At 46.8% G+C, this 22,545-nt stretch overlaps 1 protein-coding gene across 1 annotated transcript in view; it reads right to left on the bottom strand.

The window, feature by feature from the left end:
- The window catches only part of CERS3 (ceramide synthase 3), a 49,809-nt gene that overhangs the window by 9,691 nt on the left and 17,573 nt on the right, over positions 1-22,545 (bottom strand). Inside the window, exons 5-9 of the mRNA XM_004693090.2 lie at positions 22,144-22,194; positions 19,824-19,916; positions 17,418-17,546; positions 14,299-14,405; positions 5,189-5,342 (exon numbers count right to left, since the gene is read on the bottom strand). Of these exons, the coding sequence (XP_004693147.1) occupies positions 5,189-5,342; positions 14,299-14,405; positions 17,418-17,546; positions 19,824-19,916; positions 22,144-22,194 (534 nt within the window). The remainder of the gene's footprint in view (positions 1-5,188; positions 5,343-14,298; positions 14,406-17,417; positions 17,547-19,823; positions 19,917-22,143; positions 22,195-22,545) is intronic.

Genomic DNA, 22,545 nt, shown 5'->3' with positions numbered 1-22,545 from the left:
CGTTGCCCCTCCCCGCCCCCAGCCTCCGCGTCCCCACTTGACCCGAGCCGAGCCGTGCTGCAGTTTGCGCTGCTTCCATCTCCGAGAGCCACGGGAGCCGGCACCCTCGGGGTGTCCACCCCAGCGTCCTCGCTGCGCCCTGGGCCCGCACAGGGTCCCAGCCAAGGCCGCGAGGGGACAGCGCCAGGGTGTCCTCCGGCCTGCTCGCAGTCCTGGTACATGACGGTTCTTTTACGGGTTGGAGCTACATGAACGGTTGTCCCTGCTCCTTAGGTCCTTAACACAACTCACTCTGTCAGGTGTATACAGAATCGAGTTTCCGCTTGCTGAATGTCCCACAATCCCCTAATGGGGGTTCCGCAATGACAGTCTAAATAGCTGGAGTTCAGTGAGTACTTGTGAGGTTTTGTGACACAGATCTCTGAGCAGAGTCCAAAGTCTGAAATTGGGGAGAGCGTACCAGGGGCCATGCTAAGTTCACAGAGGAACACATACAGCACCCCAGCCCCACAAATCATACACACTCTCACACGCCCTGGGGACCAACACCGGACTACTGGGGAGACAGAACACAGCCTCAGGGACACCGGCTCTGACGTCTCAGGGCCATGAGAGTCCCCCTCCTGGTGACCTGGGCGAGTCACGGACTTCTTCAGTTCTCCTGGCTCTCCTCTGTTACCCACAGTGACCGCAACTGGGTAAAACACAGTACAGCAGTGAGGCCGGAAGAGAGGCTCCCAGTGTCCCGGCAGGCACTTTCAGCTCCCCAAGTCTACGGGATTCTCTAGTTTTGTTGCTGAGCTCAAAGTACAGTGAGGGAGCATATTTAAATCTGAAATTCTTTGAGCCCAGTAACGTTACACATCATCTTAAGTTTACAAATTCCACTGTTGTTTTTGAGTAGCTTGGTGGGGGTAGTTAGTCTGCACAGGCAGACATTGGAAATGAGGAAACTTAACAGAACATTTTGTAACACCCTGTTTCAATCACCAGCCCTGTGCTGTTTTTTAGGAGGCTTTGTTCAGCATAGGAAAGTTTCACATCCACTACTATCTACTAACAAAAGAGATCTGGAAGCTTCCTAGAGATCATAGATTCTGTATTTCTTCCCTAAGGTGCTGATATCCGAGAAAGGCAAAAGGGATCATCCACAGTGCTGGTCACAAAAGCCAAGTGGTGGGAGACAACATAGAAAACTGCCAGTGGGGCCCTCGGCAGCGAGTCAAGCACTGTGAAGTCCTTGACTGCAGGGCAGCCATGCGGGAGGAAGCGAGGGCCGCGGACAGTGACCGTCAGGCCTGGGGGGCCCATCTGTGCTCTGGGATTTGGTGCAAATCCCTGAGTAAAGAGGAAACATGCAATGGCGATGAAGGTTGATCCCTGCCACGCGTTACTACGTGCCAGACACTCTTCTAAGAGTTTGATCCGGCAAGCAGGTACAGCATCGTCACCCCACATGGCTGGAGGAAGCAGAGGCGATGACAGGAGTCATGTCTCCGACACCCCACAGCCAGTAAACGTGAGCGCCAGGTTTGAATCCACACAGAAGCTGTGCATGGAGCTATGACTCTAATTGTTTACCTAGAAGTGACTGGGATTAAAAAATAAACATGCACACACATATTCGTGTGTTTTTAAAAAATTAAAAAAATAGGCCCTCCCTGGTGGCGCAGTGGGTTAAAGCACAGCACTAAGAAGCTAAAGCCACTTCGATCCCCGCCCTGGAGGTGACCCACAGGGCACAGCGGACCTCTCCTGACCCGCCCACTGCTCCCCTCAGCAGTGTACTCTGTCAGCCTGTTCTGCTCCCCACTCTGTCTCTGGTGAATCCGCTCACTGCTCCTGTGCCTCTGGCCTGTACCCCAGTTCTGTATGCGTAAATAAATAAGTAAATAAATAAATCTTTAAAAAAATTTAAAAATTAAGTTAAAGGAATTGTGTTGGGTTTTTATCTATTATCTTAATTACTCAGTTTATGTGGTCACTGTGTTTTACTCCAAAAAAACTCTAAAATTAATTCTCTATTTATTAATTTTCTGCCTTCCATGCGAATCAAAAACAATTACATGAGATAAAGCATTACAAGTTAAGGTCTTGGATTCCAGTTTCGGCTTTACCATGAAATGACTGTGCGAGGTTGGGGAAACCTCAGTTTCCTCAGGAGGAAGTTCCCTCTCTTTTACTGAAATAGCTCAGGGCATGTCCCTGTCAGTCTGTGACGAGGCGTGCCCCTGTCAGTCTGTGGCCTTGAGGCTCTGCCCGCCCGCCTGCCTGCGTGTGCAGATGGCTGGGGCAGGTTGCCAAGGGGCTAGTTTCTCCAGCCAGGCTTCAAGGGCTGCTGGTTGCCCCTCCTCCCCCTGCATCCTGGCCCAGAACCAGGCTGGATGGTTCAGAGACATGCTTGAGTTGGCCAGCACCCAGTAGGATATTTAGACAGAAGAAAGTAAGAGCTTAAGGGTGATCAAGTTCTCTTAAGTCATATTAAGCAAAAGCAGGCTGTGCTTCTTCTAATTTCCTCTGCAAAGCTCTTCTCGTGTTTGCGAGGAGAATGACAAGAAGAACATGTCCGCCCATCATGCTTCCCTATGTGATGTGCAGACGGGGGGTTCCTCCCCAGCCCCCATCTTATGGGGACCAATGACACTTGGGGCCAAGTCTTGTTCTCGAGCTTCAAGATGCTTGCTAGCCGTGGTCCACATGTCAGTGCCAGAAGTTACAGTGATACTTAAGGTATTCAAGAGCGGAAACAAATGTGGATGGTGTTCATTCATTATGTGCGTGATGTTCATGTTTAGGGGGAACCCTAAACATTTACAGATTAGGGGAAACAAGATGTAAATATCATCATACTGTTTAGGGGAAGTAACTGTTGTTTTCAAGAAGTATAATCACTTTTTTTTTTCCAGTCTATCTTGTGATTTCATAAAGGCCATTAAAAGATTAACAAAACATTTTGTAACTTTCCAACCAAAACAGGGTGCTTTGCTCCCCCAAATTATTTCTTAATTTGCATATTCAAATTACTTCTAAACACTATCTATTATAAAGTGCTTAGAGGGTTAAGCTCAACCTTTGTTAAAAAATTTGAAAGATCTGAAAGTTCAGCTTTATCATTGGAACTTCAGCAAACCCATTTTTTAAAGATCCAATAATTAGAACCTTAGTAACAACTGATGTGTGTATAAACGCTGAAGATTTTTTAAATGGACTTGTTGCTTGTTCCTCTAAGAATCTCAACTCCTGCCTCTACCCCAGGCCTCCCCTTCCTAATGCAACCCACTATGCCTTCAAATGGCATTCTTTAAAAGGAGGCTTTATGGCTTTGGAGGAGCAAGCTGATTTCACAGCCAGTTTTGCCACTGCTATGGAGAATAGAGTGCACACGCAGCCAGCTGAAGTCATACACAGGCAAGGGCTAGGGCCGTGGGCCCCACTGCTGCTGTCAAATTGCAATTGGAAACAGCTTTTCCAAAGTACAGCATGAGAAATCAGGAATTCCTGTCCACAGCTCCCCAGCCCGCTGGGTTTTTAATCAGGCCTGGCACAACCCATTAGAGATCAGAAATATGAAAATCATGATGAAACCAAACAAGAGTACCTTCTGGCTTCCAAGTGTTGTTCTGCCTGGATCCCCTCCAGGCCAGTAATTATTGTCACTCACCGGTTGACAAGGGACCAGTTTCTGCCTAGGCACAGGCGCTCTAGGACAGCTTGGCCCGCAGGGATGACAGCCACTGCCCTTCCTTCCTTCACACCAACCCCTGGCTGTGCGGATGATCTAAGTGCTCGAATTCTTAGCTCTCTATCACCTGCTTCAATGTCGTCAGTCATTTAGAGAAAAACAGCTTTTGCAGAGATCATCAAAAATGATTTAGGAAATTAATGAACCAGAACCGTTTGATGAAAGTTTTTTCCTTAACATTCCAAGAAGGGAAAGAGTTCACTCTCAAGAAAACAAGCTCAAGTCAGTAATTTAGTTAAAAAACCAAATCAAACCAAACCAAAAAACCTTTCAGGGTTTGGTTTGAGACTGGCCCAGATGTCACCCAGTTTCCTATGCATCTGTCTGGATCTAGAAGTAAGAGACGGAGGAAAGCCCTGAGGGCCGTGATTCAATGCCCATTTCTTTTGTCGGCTCTTCAGTGTTCTTTGAGACTCTTGCTAAAGCAGGAAAATTAACTGGAAAGTTGACCAAGGGATGAACCTATTGGATAAATGACCGCATGCTTGTCACATACAGCACATGCTGCTGCTGCTAAAATGCTGGGTTATACAGCAAGGGTAACACCCCCAAATGGGCCAACTGTCACCTTTAATTATGATCTTTAATTGTGATCCCCTTAAGGGTATGGTTTCCAAAAAATGAGTTGTGACCTGATTTTTTTTTTTATTTGCCCTAAAAGCTGAAGTCAACTTCTCCATTTATTCAGTGAAACTGTCCCTGGTCCCCACGAGCCAGCTACTTTTTCTTCTACCTCTTCTTCAAGAGCAAGTTTCTGGGATTCTCTCTGGCACAGAACAGTCAGTCCACTGGAGGAAGAGGCTAGTGGCCAGTGGGCCCCCGACTGACAATGGGCTGTTTCCCCAAGGGCAGACATCCTGTATCGTTCACTGCTGAAGTTGTCCCCACACCCGGTTCTAGACTTAAAGACCAGAGCTGACTTCCAAAAAGCAAAACAAACTTCTACTGTACAAACTGCATTGTTTTGTTATTATTTACGGTAAAAGACATTTTCGGAGAAAAGTATAGTCAGACGACGGAAAATGTTCTGAAAAACTGAGCAGAGAGTAGGGAGGCTCAGAGGAGCCTACTTGTTACATGCAAACCAAGAACTCGGCAAACGCAAGCACATGCCTCTGGAATGTCACTCAACTGTCATCAGAAATCTCGTCCCCACTAAAGCGAATTTAGACTCATTAGGGCATTCTTTAATAATCAGCAATCGACTTTTGGATAAACATTTAAAAATAGTAACCTGTCCTCTGATAAAAGCAATTACTTACAAGCACATTAGAAACCACTTAGTGAGAAATCTAGTGCAGTTTAGAGAAATTTTTACCAATAATTAGATCAAGGAATAAAAGAATTGTTAATTATAAACTAGCAAGAATATCCCACCATCTGGCCTTGCTTCACGCTGCCAAGAAAAGCCGCCTTTAAGAGCGACAAAACTTGAACAGATCGTACCTTTGTGAATATACATCTTTTGAGCATCTTCAGGATTAAATATCCCCAGTAGAGGTGAAGGACTTGCAGGATCATGAGCTGTAGGTTGAGGAAGATGTAGGAAAAGAAAGGCTCAAGGTAGTGCAGCGGCATGATCAGAGTGCAGTACAGAATCCTGAAAACCAAACAGACGGGAAACATTACCGCCAATGTGCCCGTGAACCTGCAGTGAGGAAACAAACATTTTTCCTCCCAAGGCATGTGCCATTTATTTCATTTCTAATGATGTCCAGGAAATTCTCAAGAGAAAACAATATGAAAATATTAACTTTTCTATCATTATTGGCATGCTGCAAAGAAAAAAAAAATTGCCTCCAGGAGAGAAATTAAACATTAAAACATTAAAAAGCAGATTTTTATCACCCCACAGCATCCACGCCGGTGTTTCTGCACCCCACTTTTCCTCTGTGTCCCGAAGACTACACACGAGTCTACTCACCTTTCCAGGAGTGGGAGTGAAAACGTGTAGAACAAGTGGGATGCAACATGGTTACATAGGTTTATCATTGCCTTGTGACACAAATTTACTTCTTCAGAATCAAAGGGAAAAAGGAAATTCTACAAAAGTAAATTTTCCAGATGAAAGAGGCTTGAAGAAGAAGGAGTATATGAAGAGTAATAAGAATATTACTTTGGCCTTCTAATGTGAAATGCATACCTTAATTGCATAAATGTATTCATTGCATAAACTACGTATTTTTATTAATTTCATAAACAAATTATGGACATGATTTGAACTGCTGTCAATAACCCAGACAAGCTGCGTGCCGTGGGCTCGGAACAGTACTCTGGGCTACCTCTTGTCTCCCCAGACTTATACACTGCCATGACGAGTGTAGTGGCTCAGTAGGTTTGTTTAAAAGTGTATTACTCCAGGCCCTCCCTGGTGGCGCAGCGGGTTAAAGCACAGCACTGAGAATCTAAAGCCGCTTCCGCATGAGTTCAATTCCCGCCTGCCTCGGAGGTGACCACATGGCGCGGCAGACCTCTCCTGACCCGCCCGCTGCTCCCCTCAGCAGTGTACTTCGTCGATCTGCCTGTTCTGCTCCCCACTCTGTCTCTAGTGAAGCCTCTCGCCACCTCTGAGCCTCTGGCCTGTACCCCAGTTTCTGAATGTACAAATAAATAATAAATCTTTAAAAAAAAAAAAGTGTATTACTCCAATCATAACTGAGTTCTATTAAACTGGGAAAGGAAACTGTCCATAGTATCATCACTTGAAACACTTGTAATTTTTGTCCATCATCTTCCAGCCTGTTTTTCAAACATCATGCATGTAATTTTGTTATTTTTCAATTAACACACCATCCCACTGACTGGTTCCAGTGGGCAGTTCTGTGCATTATGATATGTGTTTAGCTTGTGAAGTCACCACCGCTAGGGTTCAGACCAGCTTGGTCCCCCCAGGCTCCTGTGCTAACCCCGAAGGGTGTGTCCTTTCCCGTGCTTGTCTGTCTGCTCTCCGATGCTTTAATTCTGTCTCTTCAAGAAGGGCCTGTGAGTGGAATCGGGTGGTGTGCACGCCAATAACCTTTGTGAACAAGAACACTGGGTGGCGGGATTTGACCCGTGTGTCATGGCTGGCCAGCACCCGAAATACCAGCTGCACAGAAATCCACTGATGGGCCGCACCATTTACTCACCCAACCCTTACTTGGTAGATGGAGAGTAAGTTACTCCCAAATTTTCGTTACATTATAAAGAACATGTGAGAGCTGTTTGTAAAGACATTTTGCTAATGTTTGATTATGTCCCGAGAATATCTCAAATCCTAAAGGAAGAGCAGCACGTCTGGTGTGTGCTGCAGACCGCTTTCCAGGGAGCTGCGGCAGTGGATGGCCTCGTATGGGGCAGGGGACACAGGCTCCCTCGGTCCTGGCCAGCACTGTGTTTTGTCAGTTTCTATCTCAAACACAGCACTTTAGTTCTTGTGAAGAGACGTGTATATTTGGTCGGTGAGGTCACACAAGCAGCTTTGCAAACCACAGAGCCCTCGAAAGGGAAGGGCAGCCATTAAAACACAAATGCCTGCAGAGACCCCTGCCGAGAGGGGCGTTGAGGGCAGGGCCCTGGAGTCAGACTCCCCCGTGCCACTCAGTAAGCCCCCTGGCTTCCCTGGCTTCCACCACCCACCTCGTCGGATTACACGCTGGGAGACTGGAGCTTAGCAGATAGTAATCACTCAGAAACTGGCGCTGTAACTGCCACTGCCCCCGGGACCACGACTGCCCTTACCACGCTCGCCTCCCCAGCCCGGGGCTTTCCTCAAACTGCACTCAGAGCAATGCTGGACACGCAGAGCAGCTGAAGGCCAGGTTCCTGCTTTGGAGGGCGGAGGAGGGAACACTTTGCGAAGCCTCCCTGAAGATGGGCCACCGCTCAACCTAAAGCTCTTTCCTCTTGCTAAAGGAGCAGAGGGAAGGAGGATTAAGACACGGCCTCTGCCCTACCCATCCTGTCCCGAGCAGACGGGACGGTCCTGCAGGGCCAGCGAGCACACGGCCCGCGGCGGCTGAGGGCGGCCTGCCCTCCCAGGAAAAGGCCACTCTCCCGGGTTCCACCCGGCTCTGCCCCTGCCCGCCGACACACTTGGGCCGCTCGCGTGGACCGCAAAGCCTGGCCTCACATCTGAGCTCTCGGAATCACTGGATGTTAGGTGATTCTGATAAACAGCAGCGGGTTTTTCTGGGCTGACGACAGACACCAAGAGCTGTATTTTTCTGATGAAAATAAAAGTTAATGGGTTTTTTTGGCTAATTGTGGGTGTCTGCACTGAGCCTTTCATGAGAACAGACACTGGCGACAGGTGAGCAGCCGCCTGCGGAGAAGGGGCGCAGGTCTGTCGGGATGTGCAGCGGGAGAGACCGTAACAGACACTTTGAGGACCGAGGCCTGTCTCACCCACCCCGTGTGGTCCGAGAGCCTGTCTCCCCGCGCTTCAGTCGGCCTGCTGCTAGTCTTAGTGCCTCTGTACTAGCTGCGGGGGGGGCAAAGACCTGAGCTCCTCACCTGAAAAACAAACAGTGGGTGCAAATGCGTCAACGATGTGGGTGACGGAGCACAGAGCCCGGATGATGAGCCCGGAAATGGCAGGTGCTGCTGCTGGCCAACAGCAGCCTTGGGGCGGTGGCGGGGGGACCCACAGAGACGCTGCTGGACCCTCGGCAGAGGCAGCAGAGGGGGCGGGCGCTGTGTGTCCTTGACTCCTGTCAAGGGGTCCAAGAGGCCTGTGCGCCAAGGAAATGCTCGCGCAGGAATGCAGGACTGAAGGGAGGGGGCTGCCATGTTCGCGCGGCTCAGAGGTACGTACTAGTGTGTGTGAGGAGAGGGAAGAGGGGCAGACACCGGGACGGAAACAAAATGCCAGCGGGTAACCCCGGGCAGAGGGCATACAGGCACCCCCGGGACGCAAGGCTGGAGGGTTTCCAAACAAATAAGCGGATACAGAGGTTGGGCTGGGTTTTCTCAAGTCTGTGTCTGAAGGGGCGTGCTGTGACCCCTCCACAGATGCGAGTATGGGGGTGCCAAGCTCTCAGGGCTGGGGGAGGCAGCCTCAGGGCACAGTGCCCAAGGAGGCACTGAGGGCTTGGGGGAAATCTGCGGACTCCTTCACAGGCGTGTAACCGGAAAGTCTGGTTCCCAGATACACATCTGCTGTGGTGACTCAGGGTGTGGCTGGCTCCAGCAGCCCTCCTCCCCGGCCGCCCGCCAGGGGCTGCGTGCTGCACAGGGCCCCTCGCACTGTGCCCAGGAAGCTGACCAGGCTCCGGCAGGCCAGGCTGGCCCTGGGCTTGCTCAGAGCCAGACCCCAGGGCTCAGAGGCTGCAAAGGGCCATGTGGCCTCACCTCACACTTGTCCTTCTTGCCAACAGCTGAGAACATTGCTCGATGCCACCCGCTTCCGTTGTCCTGTCTTTTTCTAAAGCTGATAGCCATTTCTAGTACAAACATCTCCTGTCCCCACGAGGCTTCCCAGCACCTTATTCAACAGCAGTGAGAGCTGGTTCATCAGCAGCTGAAACCTGAGTGAGTCCGAAGAGTGAGAGGTGGGGAAGTCAACCACAAGTAAATCAGTGCTGGATGACAAGGGAGTTTCTGGAGCTTTACTCAGGTGGTGGGAACGCCTGTTTCTTCTTTTCGGAATGGGGGCTGAACAATACCAAGCCCTCCAATAGACAAACACATTGATGGCTACAAAAGTCCCTTCCACTGTGATTCTGAACCTCTGCAGGAGCGACGCTGTCCCTCATTTTCCTGTCCTCTCAGCCCATCAGCTGCGTGAATTCCGGAAGGAAGCAATGAGCCAGCACCCCACTGGAAAACTTGAGTGAGATCCCAGACTTCACTGTTGATCCACCTGCTGGGACTAAACCATTATCCATTCTTCTTAGAAGGGAAGGTAAGAGTGAGTCAGAGAAGTCGCTGCCCTGGCCTTGGCGAGGTCTTTCTAGACTGACAATCTCCAGTGTTACTTGCATAATATTCAAGTAGATAGATGCATCCAATCATTCACAGATATAGAAGTCATTGTTTTAAAACAAGAGTCGGAATACAGGGTGAAAAACATAAGCCTGAGATGCAAATGCTTTAGAATAAAAATGCAAAGAAATGCAGGTAACGGGCCAGCAGATGAAAGCCGCTGACCAGTGCCAAATGGAATTCTGCCTCTTGTCGACAGTAACAGAGCCCAGGACATCAGTGCAGGTAAGTCTCACTGACACTGACCGGGAACCCTAAATAAGACCCCCATAAAGAGCAGGGAAGAAGGGGAGCAGGGGACACAGCAGCCCCAACCTAAAGGGAAGTGTCAGGGAAGCAGACACTTCTGGGGCTGGGCTGCGGGTGAAGGATGGGGAGGCAAGGGGAATACACCCGCTCAGATCTTTCTCTCAGGCTCCAGCAAGTTTCTGCTGTTCACGCCACCTCCCGCTCAGTCAGCTTTCTCCACTCTCTCGCAACCCTTTAGCTTTGCACAAAATGTGTCACAAAACAGAACTAGACTGCAAACTGTCCCCCAAACAGCACCTCTAAAATGTCTGGATCTTGACACGGGTCTATGATCTGCACATTGTTTGGTTCGTAGTAAATTCCCAACAAACATGGACTCATCAAATGTCCTTGAAAAATGAATCTGCAGAGTTGCACATTGCAGATTGAGAGCTGGAGCAAGGCTCCCCACAGGGAACTGGATTTTCGCTGGCACCAAAACGCCGTTTGTGCAACACACTCAAGGTATGGCTGGGCTGCCATGCTGCAATAATTCATTGCAACTGGTTCTTTAAAAACCATTAAAAGCCACCTCCAAACTTCTGACTGCTTGGTGAGGTTTTCTTCAACCTCCCAAACAAGGAGGAGCAGTCAACATCAGCACACAAAGTTTGTAACAGCAAAAAAAAAAAAAAAAAGAAGTCTGTTAGCACTGGGATCCTGGAAAGCTCAGCTCCTGAAGACTGCAGGGACAGCCCTCTGTAATGGCCAGTGAAGTCAGTGAGGTATCAAGCTCGGAAAAGCCCACAGGCATGTAACTAATTCTCCCTGAAATCAAGAAAGGCTGGCAAGAGAATGAGCTCTTAAGTATAGGATGTTTAACATTGAGGATGTGTGGGAAAGTCACACACCACCTCCACACTCACTCAACCCCAAAGTGATGTTCAATTGTTTATTGGGCAAGAATAAGCTTGCTTGTTGATTTTGAGACCTCATGGGAAAGTCTGAGATGGATATCCTTCCTTGCTAAAATCAAAACCCAACCACAGCGGATATACTTAGAAGCTTCTCAAGAGTTCCCCAGCCTGGAAGCTTCCGTGGCGTTTTAAAATAAGTTTGTAAATTCTTTGACATTACTCCCCTCAAGAAAAGGAGTCTAATTTCCTCCTTGTCTAGGCCCTGGACTCAGTGGTCTGCTCCCAATGAGGAAAGTGAGACTGGCCATGATATGTGCCGCCTTCTGGAGCTGCAGGGGGATATCTCTCTTGAGCTGCTCACAACTGAAGTCCAGCTGCCACTCTGTGAGGGGTCAGCCCAGCCAAGGGGCCACAGCAGGTGTTGCAGCTGACAGGCCCACCAGGCCCCAGCAGACAAATCAGTACCAAGGCTGACTTTGTATGTATTACCCAAACTTGTGAGTAAGGAGGCCTTCAAGAAAATTCCAACTTCAGGCACCCTCTGACTGCCTCGCCACCATCTGACCGAGCCACGAGAGATCCTAAGTGAAAACCATTTAACTGAGGATTGTGAACTCCCAGAACTATAAGAGATAATGGCCAATAAATGTTGTTTTTTAAAGGGAGATGTCTGAAGGTGTTAATATTCAAAGTATATAGACAACTCTTACAAATCAATAACAATAAAACATATAACACAATTAATGTGGCAGTGGGCCCTCCCTGGTGGCACAATGGGTTAAAACACAGCACTATGAAGCTGTCCACAGCCACTGCAGCATGAGTTTGATCCCCAGGCAGGGAGCTGACCCAAAGGGCACAGCAGAGCTCTCCTGACCCACCTGCTGCTCCCCTTTGCATGAGTGTTCAGTTGATCTGCCTGCTCTGCTCCCCACTCTGTCTCTGGTGATTCCTCTCACTCCCTGCACCTCTGGCCTGCACCCCAGTTCTTGGATATGTAAGTAGATAAATCTTTAAAAATTAAATAATTTAAAAAATTTTTTAAATAATAAAAAAAATATTTTTAAATAATTAAAAAATAAAAATTTGGCAGAGGACACAGACTTTTGACCAAAGAAGATCTACAGATGGCCAACAGACTCATGAAATGATGTGGCAGGAAAGTAAAAATCAAAATCACAATGAGATCTCACCTCACACAACCAAGAAAGGCTATTATGAAAAGTCAAGAAATAATAAATGTTAGCAAGGTCGTGGAGAAAAGGAACTTTCACCCACTGTTGGTGAGAATCACTGGAAAGAAGCATGGAAGTTCCTCAAACAATTATGATTCAGTAATCCCAGTCCTGGGTATTTACCTGGAGAACATGGAAGAATAAGTCAAGAAAGCTGTCCCCACCCACCTGTTCAGTATTAGTCACAACCGCCACAGAAGGAAGGGTAGAGATGATGGGAACACTTGCCGGGGGACACGAGCGAACCACAAAAAGAGGAAATCCTGCCATTTGCAGCAACATGGATAAGGAGAGACTATGCTAAACGAAATAAGTCAGAAAAGATATCATATGATTTCACTCATTTGTAAAATAGAAAGAAAACAAAAATGAAACCAAACCTCTGGATTGACAACAAAGAGTAGCTTCCAGACTGGGGTGGGGGATGAGGGAGGTGGGCGGGGTGGGGAGGTGGGTGGTAAGGAGCGGAAGAAGCCTGCTGCACATGTGGTGGCAGATGTGGTGAGGAAATGTAACACTGGAACCTCAACAGTGACATAAACTAATGTTCTTGCAATAAAAAATTAAATACAGGGAGAGGACTTCAGACCAAGGCCTGGACATAACATCTGACCTGCAAACTGTTCTGGAGCCTGTGAGCCGTTCTAGGTTTGGTACATTTTAAGGGGCTATGAATGAAAAACAAAGCAAAGACTGACTTGCAAGAGACCCTATGTAACCCTTGAGGTCTAAAATAGCTGTTCTATGGTTCTGCACAGAAAAGTTCTGCTCACCAGTCTTAAGTCATCGAGTTTTCATAGGGCTATTAGGTGGCATCAGAAAACTGGAACCTCTAGTGCCTTTTGAACATAATAAGAGGAATCAATGGAGAAGTGTTGGGTAGAGAGCATCAGGGAAGTCTGAAGAGCCACAACTCAGCTGTTAACTGCAGATCAGACTTAGCCCATCGGAGACTATTTTTTGTACAATGTGGTGATTTCACAAACACGCTTGTGCAGTCAGAGTGAAAGCATGTGATTCATCAACCAAGGACAGTGTCCTCAGCACCGTCTCAGATTTGACCGTAGATTAAACTCCAATTCCCTGGATACTCACTAATAGCCCACTAGTGACGCTGGCATCCCCTGAGTCCTCTGTATGTTCCAAACACCGTCCCCAGTAATGCTATATGGGTGACTTCAGTGGAACCTCACGGCGGCCCTTTTTCATTTTACAGATGAGAAAATAGAGGCACAAGTAACTTATCTAACCAGTTCAAAGTCACACAGGTTATAAGAGTGGAGCCAGGATTTAAACCCAGGCCTGATTTGCCCCAAGGAATAACCACTGTGCTCTTTGCTAGAAACCCAGTTCCGGCTCCAAGGATGCAGCGACTTCCAGTGGGAGGACAGCACCTTCTCACCAGTCTCCCCGGGGGGGCAGTCAAGGGTGCTGTCCATCTGCAAGGATTCAGGCCTGGGAGCTGAGCCTCCGTCCTTCCCTCCAGGAACCCTGCTCTTCGGATCGCTTTACTTTTTCCATGGGGAGCATCTGAAGCTCCTCCACTAGACCCGAGCTGTAACTGGTGATTAGCTGTTCCGAAGCACCCTCATCTGTTTACTCTGGCTTCTGTTTGTCAGCACAGGGAAAATCATGTTTGCCAAAGGCATGACTGTGAAAGGAGATGCACTGCCCGCTCTGGGCTAACTCAAATCAACAACCTGATCAAGAGCCCATCAACAGCAGAACTATCACAGCGTTGGTATCAGTTTCCTCATCTGCGCGGGGGAGTGATGATACCTACCTCTACGGTCTGTCATGTAGACCAGAGGCAAGGTACAAAAAGGCCTAATCCAGTGTCTGTCTGGGCTTCAGTCAGTGATGGATATGATCATTGCAGGCTCTTTTAAAGAGCTACTGATTGACCGACGCCATTGCTTTGACTAAGCGGAAATGCTACCAATCACGAAGATCCAACACAAGGCATGGAGTTAGAGCTGCTTCTAACTCCTGGGCTACCACTGCCACCTCCCTTTGTAATAAGGCTGTCCACACCGGGGGCTGAGGCGGCAGCTCTAAGCTATTTATAACAGTGGACCTTACATTCTTCTCTCCTGCTGGACTTAGCGCACATGACTCGAAATCAACGTGGGAGAGAAGGCAGAGTTTGATTTAACAAGGCCACACCGCCTCGGTGTGGTGACTCCGGGCAGGAATCGCGCCTTTTACTTACCAGAAGGGAAAGATGATGAAGCGGCTGATGAAAAATATGACGGAGAAGATGAAAAACAGGATGTTACAGGTTTGCTGCCATCCCGCGTAAGAGAACATCTTAGCCGACTGAAAGCAAAGAAAGAAACAGCACTCATAAAGTGGCATTAGCATAAATTTAAAAAACTGAGTATTTATAAACAAATGGCATGATGTATAGATGGTGGGGGAAGGAGAGGAAACAGATTGGCCACACCGATAACTATTAAAGTTATCTTGTATATTTACAACCTTCTGTATTTTTTTTTAAGCAATGCCTCAAACGATTAGTATCTTACAACTGCCTTGACAAGCACTATAGTGCAGCATAGTTCATTTTACGAGCGTTCATGTGGGATGTACTGACTGTCTCCATGTCGCTGGGAAGAGCGCTGGGCTGAGACAGCCTGGGCTGGACGCTGCACTCAGGGAGGCCACTTTGATGCAGGTGGCAGAGGAGGCCTGCCCTGGCTGAAGTTGTCTCAAGTGGTTTTTCCTACTTATCTTATGCCAGTCTAAACTGCTCATATTATCTGTGTTGAATGAAAAGAGTTATAGGAAGTTGTAATGCGCTACTAGAAGGTAGTGATGAGATTCCCTCTTGCTTTCTCAGTGGAGCCAAGGCCCAAGGAGCACGTGTCTGGCGTTGGAGCTGGGAAGGGTGAGGGAGCTGCTGGGTGTAGCCCTTCCCTTATGGGGGCAGCTGAGACCTGAAACTGCTTTGGCAGCTGGGAGCTCTTCTATGACGAGAGGCAACGTGCTTATACTCCAGGAAGGTGCACAAAGCGTGCTCCAACCTTTGCATATTTGCCAGGGGGTGAACATATGGCTGGATTGCGGGACTGGCAGAGGCCCCGAGGGAATGAGGCCCTGTGCTGTGAGGGAGGGCTAGCGTGGCAGGGGGTCGGCAGGGGTGAGGGAGAAAGGCCAGCAGTGTGGCTTGCCTGGAAGGGCAGGGGGCACTGGCTGAGGGTGGGCAGCTAGATATGCCATCGGCATGGCGCACACACGTGGGTGGGGCAGAGCAGCACCCCTTCGGGCAAACAAACACACGGCATGATGTGGACCAGGCAATGATCACACAGAAAACCTTCTTTGCTAGGAATCGGTTAGACTATTCAAGTGTTGGGTCCTGGATCTAAACTGAAATGTGGAAGCTGCATGACAGGCAAAATGTTCTTATGAGTAAGAATAAAAGATGTGGAGGCTATTTTTCCTTGTAAAGGGAAAGCTAAGAAATGACCCTCCAACTGCCTTGAGGAATAGAAAGATTAATAGACTCCATCTTTAGAAAGGTCTACATGGGCAAAAGTTGTGCCAAGTCTGCATTCAATTAGAACTTGACTGAACCGACAAGCACTGAAAGAAACACTTGAGGATGCTGTGAACAGGCGTCCCCGGAGAGCATCAACAACAGGCCCCCCCGGCCGCCACTGCAGTGTCTGCCACCAGCTGACAGAAACCCCAGGCTGCTCAGGGAGCCTCGCCTCGGTCATGATGTGAGAGTGATTCATGGACATTGACCACATGAGTCTGTTCTCACCATTTCCCCGTGAAGGGCCCTCTGAATCTGACATTTCATTTTTCTTCTGTTTGTTACCTACGGGCCTCAGAACATTTCAGAATATAATGAGCCTCACAATATGCCCAAAGGGGTAGGTACGACTTCTCATTTTTCATCTGAGGCTAGAAAACAAAGCACGAAGAGAGGCCCGAGGCACCTGGGGGGCTCTGTGGTGGTAACGATGGGGCGGGTGGGGGCAGGCAGCAAATATTCCCAGTCCCAACCTGACTTTTCCACCACACAATGAAGCTGTCGTGTGTTCGCGACACACAAAGGCTGCAAACTAGAGGGTCCAGAAGCAACTGGCAGCACGAGCTCACAGCCAGTGTGAGGCAGGCGCACGTGGCCAGGGAAGGACGTAACGGTCCAGGGAGACGCCACGTCCAGAAAGTGAGGTGTGGGGAGGGCGCTCGGCCCCCTGCTGAGCCGCTTGCTGCTGCGGCACATGGCATAATCTGGCCCTGACCATGGGAGCTGCATGCTAATTATGATTACATGCAAGAAGCAGAACTCTACACATGGCTAATAATGTTTTAACAGTTGCCAGTTACTTTAGATGGCTGCTTCTGGTTACCTCTAGAATAGAATTTGGCAAATGACAGTCCAGTCTATGGGCTGAGGTTGATCAGCCCTTGAGCATCGACTGGTTTTCACACTTTTAAAGGAGTATAAGAAAGGAAACAAACAAACAAAAAAAAAAACACCCAAAGAACGTGTAACAGAGATCAAGTGTGGCCCTTTTCCCGAAAGTTTGCTGAACCCTGATCTGAGGGACAAGATGCTGTTCAATGAAATTACATTTCTTTCATACCAGCCTATATATTCCATTCGCCCTTCCAGGGGCAACCCTGAGCGTTCAGGGCGTCAGCACCACGTCTGGGACTTCACTGCAGGTGAGTGACATAGGCAGAGCACAGGCCGCCAGGGGTCAGGAGCACCTCCCCAGGTGAACAGGAACCACGCCGGACAGGGGAAGGGAACATGCCTAGCGTTGTCTTGCTCCTAACCCTTTCATTCTGTGTAGTATGGGATTAGGTTATTGTTTCCTACTCCAGAAACATTTCTTTCTTAGAAAATAACCGTAATTTAAACATTAACCCTCTTCCTCAAAGCTGGAGAGGTTCGGTGTGGGTAGAGCAAGAGGCTATTCTGCTCAGGCTTAAGTGAATATGTGGTATCATCCGATGTGAAGAACCCATGATGAAAGAAATCAAAGTTTTCCTTTTCACAGTCGGGCTCATTCCCTGTCAAACATCTCGCCTTACTCCCCAGGCTAGCATCTGCATGCAACTCCTGCAAGTGGAACCCCCTAGCTGACCCTTCTCAAGTACCCTGGAGAATGGGGGTGCAGGGGACTTAAACACGTAAAGTTTCACATCTTTAAGTTAGAGCCATCAGGGAACCCAGAGACAGACTGGGACTGTCTGCAGGACAGAGAGCCGGGTTAGATCACCCACAGACAATTCTTCCTGTGATGACTGCAGAAATCCAGGACATAGCATTATTATGAGCATTATTACCAAAGACAAATGACTTACCTCCAGCCAAATGTCAGCCACATCGTGCACGATCATCACCAGAGTCCCACTGCGAATATAATTAGCGCACCAAGAAAAGCTCATCAGACTAATAGCAGCCAGGTGGTGGATGACATTAGCTAGAAAATCCTACATAATGAGGGGGAAATGGAAACCATTAAACAAATACAGCTATGTCCCAATCACTGGAAGAGCTAATAATAATAATATTTGAAAAACCAACAACTTACATCTGCATAATTTGAAATTCATAAAATTCTTTCACTTTAGTTCTTAAATACAATCCTTGTGAGGGAGACTGGACAAGTTCACCCTCATTGGTGAAATCATTTCACTGTGAGAGAGAATCAAGTAGCTTTCATCTAACCCTTCACAGCAGCTGTTCTTCCACGGTGCCACCTAGAGAGCGTATACACGCACGCACATGCACGCACACACACGCACACGCACGCACGCGCACGCACACGCACACACGCGCATACACGCACAAATGCATATTCTTATACGTAATTACATTTGTTGCTTATTTCCTGTCCAATTCCAAAATGGGAAAAAGGACAAATATGATACAACTATACAACCATTAAAATAAGAGTTACTGCATACCAGATAAGTTGCAAATGAAAGAAGAGTACCCGTGTTAGTAAATCTAAGTGACAGAAAGCTAGCACATTTAAGCATAAAATCTTATAGGTTTTTTTTCACAGACTGTACATAAATGCCCAATAAGCCCACATAAACGAAACTCGACCTGATGAGCCATCAGGAAAAATGCAAATCAAAACCACAAGGCGATACTACTTCATGCCCATTAGGAAAGCGATAATAAAAAAGTGGCTAATAACAAAGTGTTGCCAAGGATGTGGAGAAATCAGAATCTGGTCCGTTGCCGGTAGGAATGCAGAATGTTGTGACTGCTTGTTAAATAGCTTGGACATTTCTGAAAGCTGTAAGTATAGTACTGTCATAGAACCCAACAATTCCATTTTTAGACACCGTATCTGAAAGAAATAAAACATGTCTATGAATAAAATCTATGAACGAGTGTTGACAGTCACACTGTTCATGACAGTCAAAAAGGTAGAAACAACCTGACTACCCATCAGCTGGTAACCGGGTAAACGGAGGCAGTGTATCCCTACCAGGCTGCGTGCTCTAGGAGAAAGGAGCTGCGCGTGCTGCCTTAGTGCATGCTGCCAAAGCCCACCACACGAGTGGGCCTTGAGAAGTTATACCACACGAAAGAAGCCAGGCGCAGGGACAAAACATGATGTGGCTCCACTCACACAGGATGCCCGGAAGAGGCAAACGCACAGAGACAGAAAGGAGCCTAGTGGCTGCCTGGGCGGGGGGTTCTGAGCGTGGAGAGTGCCTGCCAGAGGTACTGATTTCTTTTGACTTGATGAATCTTAGAAAGTGGTCTGTGGTGGTGTCTGCAGAACACTGAGAAAATACTCAACTTAAAGGTTCTACTTTCAGATGAAATCTTTTAAAATTGTAAAATCATATATGATCACTCGAAAAAAAGACACTTACCTATAAGTTTATTTATACTGTCTGAACTTTCTTCCGAGAGTCTTTCCTGTTGCTATCTAAAGCATCTAAAGCAGCCACTGCATTCTTACTGCCAAAAGTTTCTAAGTCCTCTGTTAATGTTATGTTTTATTCTAGGCACCCACACCATGAATAAATGACTTCTTTTCCAAGGTGATCCTATACAGCTATTAGTAAGCAGAGGGGAAAAACTGCTGAATGATGCACATTAGCTGGCTCAGATGGATTGCATGTTGATGTGATTAAAGTTAACTTCTCAATAAAGATGTTTTCAAAAAGGTCAAGATTTCAGTATACCAGCAAGCAGGAATTGGCATCGATCAAAAAGTCCCTAAAATGCCGCACTTTGAGGCCTCACATGATGTAGTGAGTGTGTCTATGACGCGGTTTTCCCCATGAATGAAACAAAACTAACGAAGCCTGAGCAAGGTTTTCTCACAAAAATTTTGGGTGAATGAAGGAAAAAAAGTCTTCAACGTTTTTGAATACATGAGAAGTAGAGAGAGTGGTTTGTCATCAACTAGATGTGGCTGCAGAACGCAAACTTCCAGTGCTTTTCTTTGCACTGAGCGTTAAATTACCAAGCCAAAAGAAACAGCACACAGAGACGTCTTTTCTTACTGAACCAGGGTAGAGCTTCCAAGTTAAAGGTTCTATGGTGTTTTACTCCAAATATTTACCAAGGCACTGAAGCATGAGCTTAATTTGCACCGTTCTGTGTGCTATGAAAAAGCCAAAAAAGCTATGAACTGTAATTAAACATGCACAAAAACACAAAGATTAGAATTTGGGAGTGGGAGGTGAAAGTTTTTGAAAAATTGGATCAAGCAGCTTTGTAAATAAGACACTTACCTTCCTCTTGACGTCTGAGCCAAGGCGAAATAAGAGAGACCAATAAAAACTCATCTCCAAAATGTAGTACCAGTACTGCGAGACCAGCAGGGGCTGGGAAAAGAAGCGCCACTGTTTTATTATCACCTTACAATCCACTCGCTTTCAGGCATTACAATTATTATTTATACCTATTTCCATTCTCCCAAATTCCCCTTAAGTAGTGGTGATTTATACTTCCAATAAGGAATAAGAGATACTATCTTGAGGCATTTTATTTCTAGAAAGAATTCCAAAATCAAGTGGAATGTTGTGTTTAACAGTTAAAACTATAACAGGTGTGACTGGCTTATTTTACTTGGCTGAGAGCTAAATTAGAAAAACAAAAACATTTCTTTAAGATCAATGGCAAGTCTATTCTGCTGCTTCCATAATTTATCCTGATTAATATTTGCTGAAGACGAATCCAAATCTGATGTCCTAACCTCTTATCTGGTGAGAGAGTGGTGATCAGATTTGGCCCATTCTCAACTAGAAGAATCATAACGTGTAATAAAATAATTAATTATTTAAGAACTCTAATACTACCATGGGGAGAAAAAAGATGAAATATTTATAGCTAGAACTTTTCTTAATATTTTAATAGTGCAGGTGGTTGCTTATTTTAAGTAAGTTGAAGGATTATGTTACTGGTGTGATGGACTGTGACATTAACGCCCCTGTGAACCTACTGGCCTCATGATAGCCATGTCCTAATGTGGCTTCCTCCCACACTGACCATGATTTGACCTTGGGCTTTAGTCAAAGGGGCACTGATGGTGTGATGCAAGTAGAGACCTCATAAACCATGCAAGACCTGAGCTATCCTGACGGAGGTCACAAAGAAGAGAAGCAGGTGCCTGCTGCACGCCAACTGACCGAAAATGCACGAACTTAGCTAACACCACATGACACAGAAGAGCTACGCAGCTGGGGGACTCTGTTCAAAAATTCTAACTTAAGTCATGAGTAAGTAAATGACTGCCTTAAAGCACTAAGTCTTGGGAAGCGAGTTTGCTGTGTAGCAATAGATAACTATTACACCCAAGAAGCTAAAAGTGAGTTAGAGGTAGGAATGAAAAAACTGGGATTTGGACGGGACAATGCCTACGTACTTATGGTTGAACTTGCTTTGACTGTTTAATGCTGAGATTAAAACGTTAAAAGAGGCAACTGTTTTGTCAACTCCTCATCCTCAATCAGGCTATAAAAAAATGAGTCAGAATTTTTGCTTTCTTTTATGACAAACCTATATGAGAATAAACCTAGTGAGAACAGCAACAACAAAAATTCTGAATAAAGCAGAGAAAGAATCTCTGAAGGCATCAGGAACCAAACAAGACACCCAGAACCTGCAAATTTAACACGTTTAAATGAACCCTTAAATTTATGTGAATCCTTAGTTCAAGAGTACAACAGATCCTAAGACAGATAAACTCTAAAGAAAACCACACCTGTGCATAACATAAAACCTGCTTTTTTTGACTTACAAGCAGTATAGGCTCCAGAGACTAAAAAAACCAACAGAATAATTTAAGTAAGCCTTTGACAATCAGATAATAGTAGGAAGTAAATTGGTTAGGGACAACAAAGGAAAATAGTTTTGGTAAACATTGTGGTTTTTAAGTTTAGAACCAGATGCAGAAAGCACCCCATTTTTGGGGAAATTTGTAAATATATCTTCCCTGAGTGAAACTCGGGTCCACACTAATTCTGACCAGTCATATGCAAGATTAACAGTAGATGAGTCTCTACCATCAGTAACTAACAGAAATAAAAGGGAAAACTCATGAAGAAGACAGCAGCACGTTAGAGTTTTATAACATTTCACACACATTGTCTGTTATTTAGTCAAAGTCACCAGGCAAAAGGAGACAGGAAAATCATGGGAGACTGATCTGACTCATTTACAAAACAGCAGTAGTAATGAATTGTGTGGTTTCAGATATGTGAAGGAGGACCTAGGAGGACATGTGGAGTGTTCTAAGGACCTTTCAGTGACTAAAGAGAAGGAAGAACACTAACTGGTATTAGATTCTCTTAATTCAAATATTTACCGTGGTAGTTTTAAACTCAAATATGTAATTACGGTAACTGTAACCAAATGAAAGGAATGAGCGATGTGGCTAAATATGGTCTAAGAACTAAGCCATATTAACTATGGCAAATAAAAAGCCACGCTTTACACAGAGTTGGGCCGAGAATAGGAGGGGAGCGCAAAACTAACCCAGGGACACTCTGAGGGCCTGAGGGCCTCAGTTAGGGAAGGGGCATGCGGGCGGGGGGGGGGGGGGGGCCTTACCTGCCTGGGGTAGCCATTCCAGACCTCCCACAGGTCATACACCCAGGGTTTCTGGGAAAAACAAACAAACAAACAAACATGGAGCCAAAAGAACAAAATAAGCTCGGTGTCAGCAGAAGAGATAAGCCCCCCGCCCCCCCATGTCCCTGGCAGGGCAGAGGTGCAGGGTGGAGCCTTCATCAGTCTTAATGCTCTTGTCACCCGTCTGCCCCCAGCCCTGACGCTGCGTTCGGCAACGCGCTCCGACAGCATGATTCTGCTGCACTGGGCCCAGAGACAGCGCTGTCACAGCAAACAGCTTCAAACGAGTGAGGCTTCTGGTGAGATCACTTCTGAAACAATTAGATTACTGCTTCTGTAGTAATGAAATATCTTGAGACATCTGTAACAATAAAATGTCCC

The sequence above is a fragment of the Condylura cristata genome, unplaced genomic scaffold, assembly GCF_000260355.1.
Source record: "Condylura cristata isolate star-nosed mole 26May11 unplaced genomic scaffold, ConCri1.0 scaffold00035, whole genome shotgun sequence".
NCBI lineage: Eukaryota > Metazoa > Chordata > Mammalia > Eulipotyphla > Talpidae > Condylura > Condylura cristata.
This window is presented reverse-complemented; position numbering and strand designations above follow the sequence as displayed.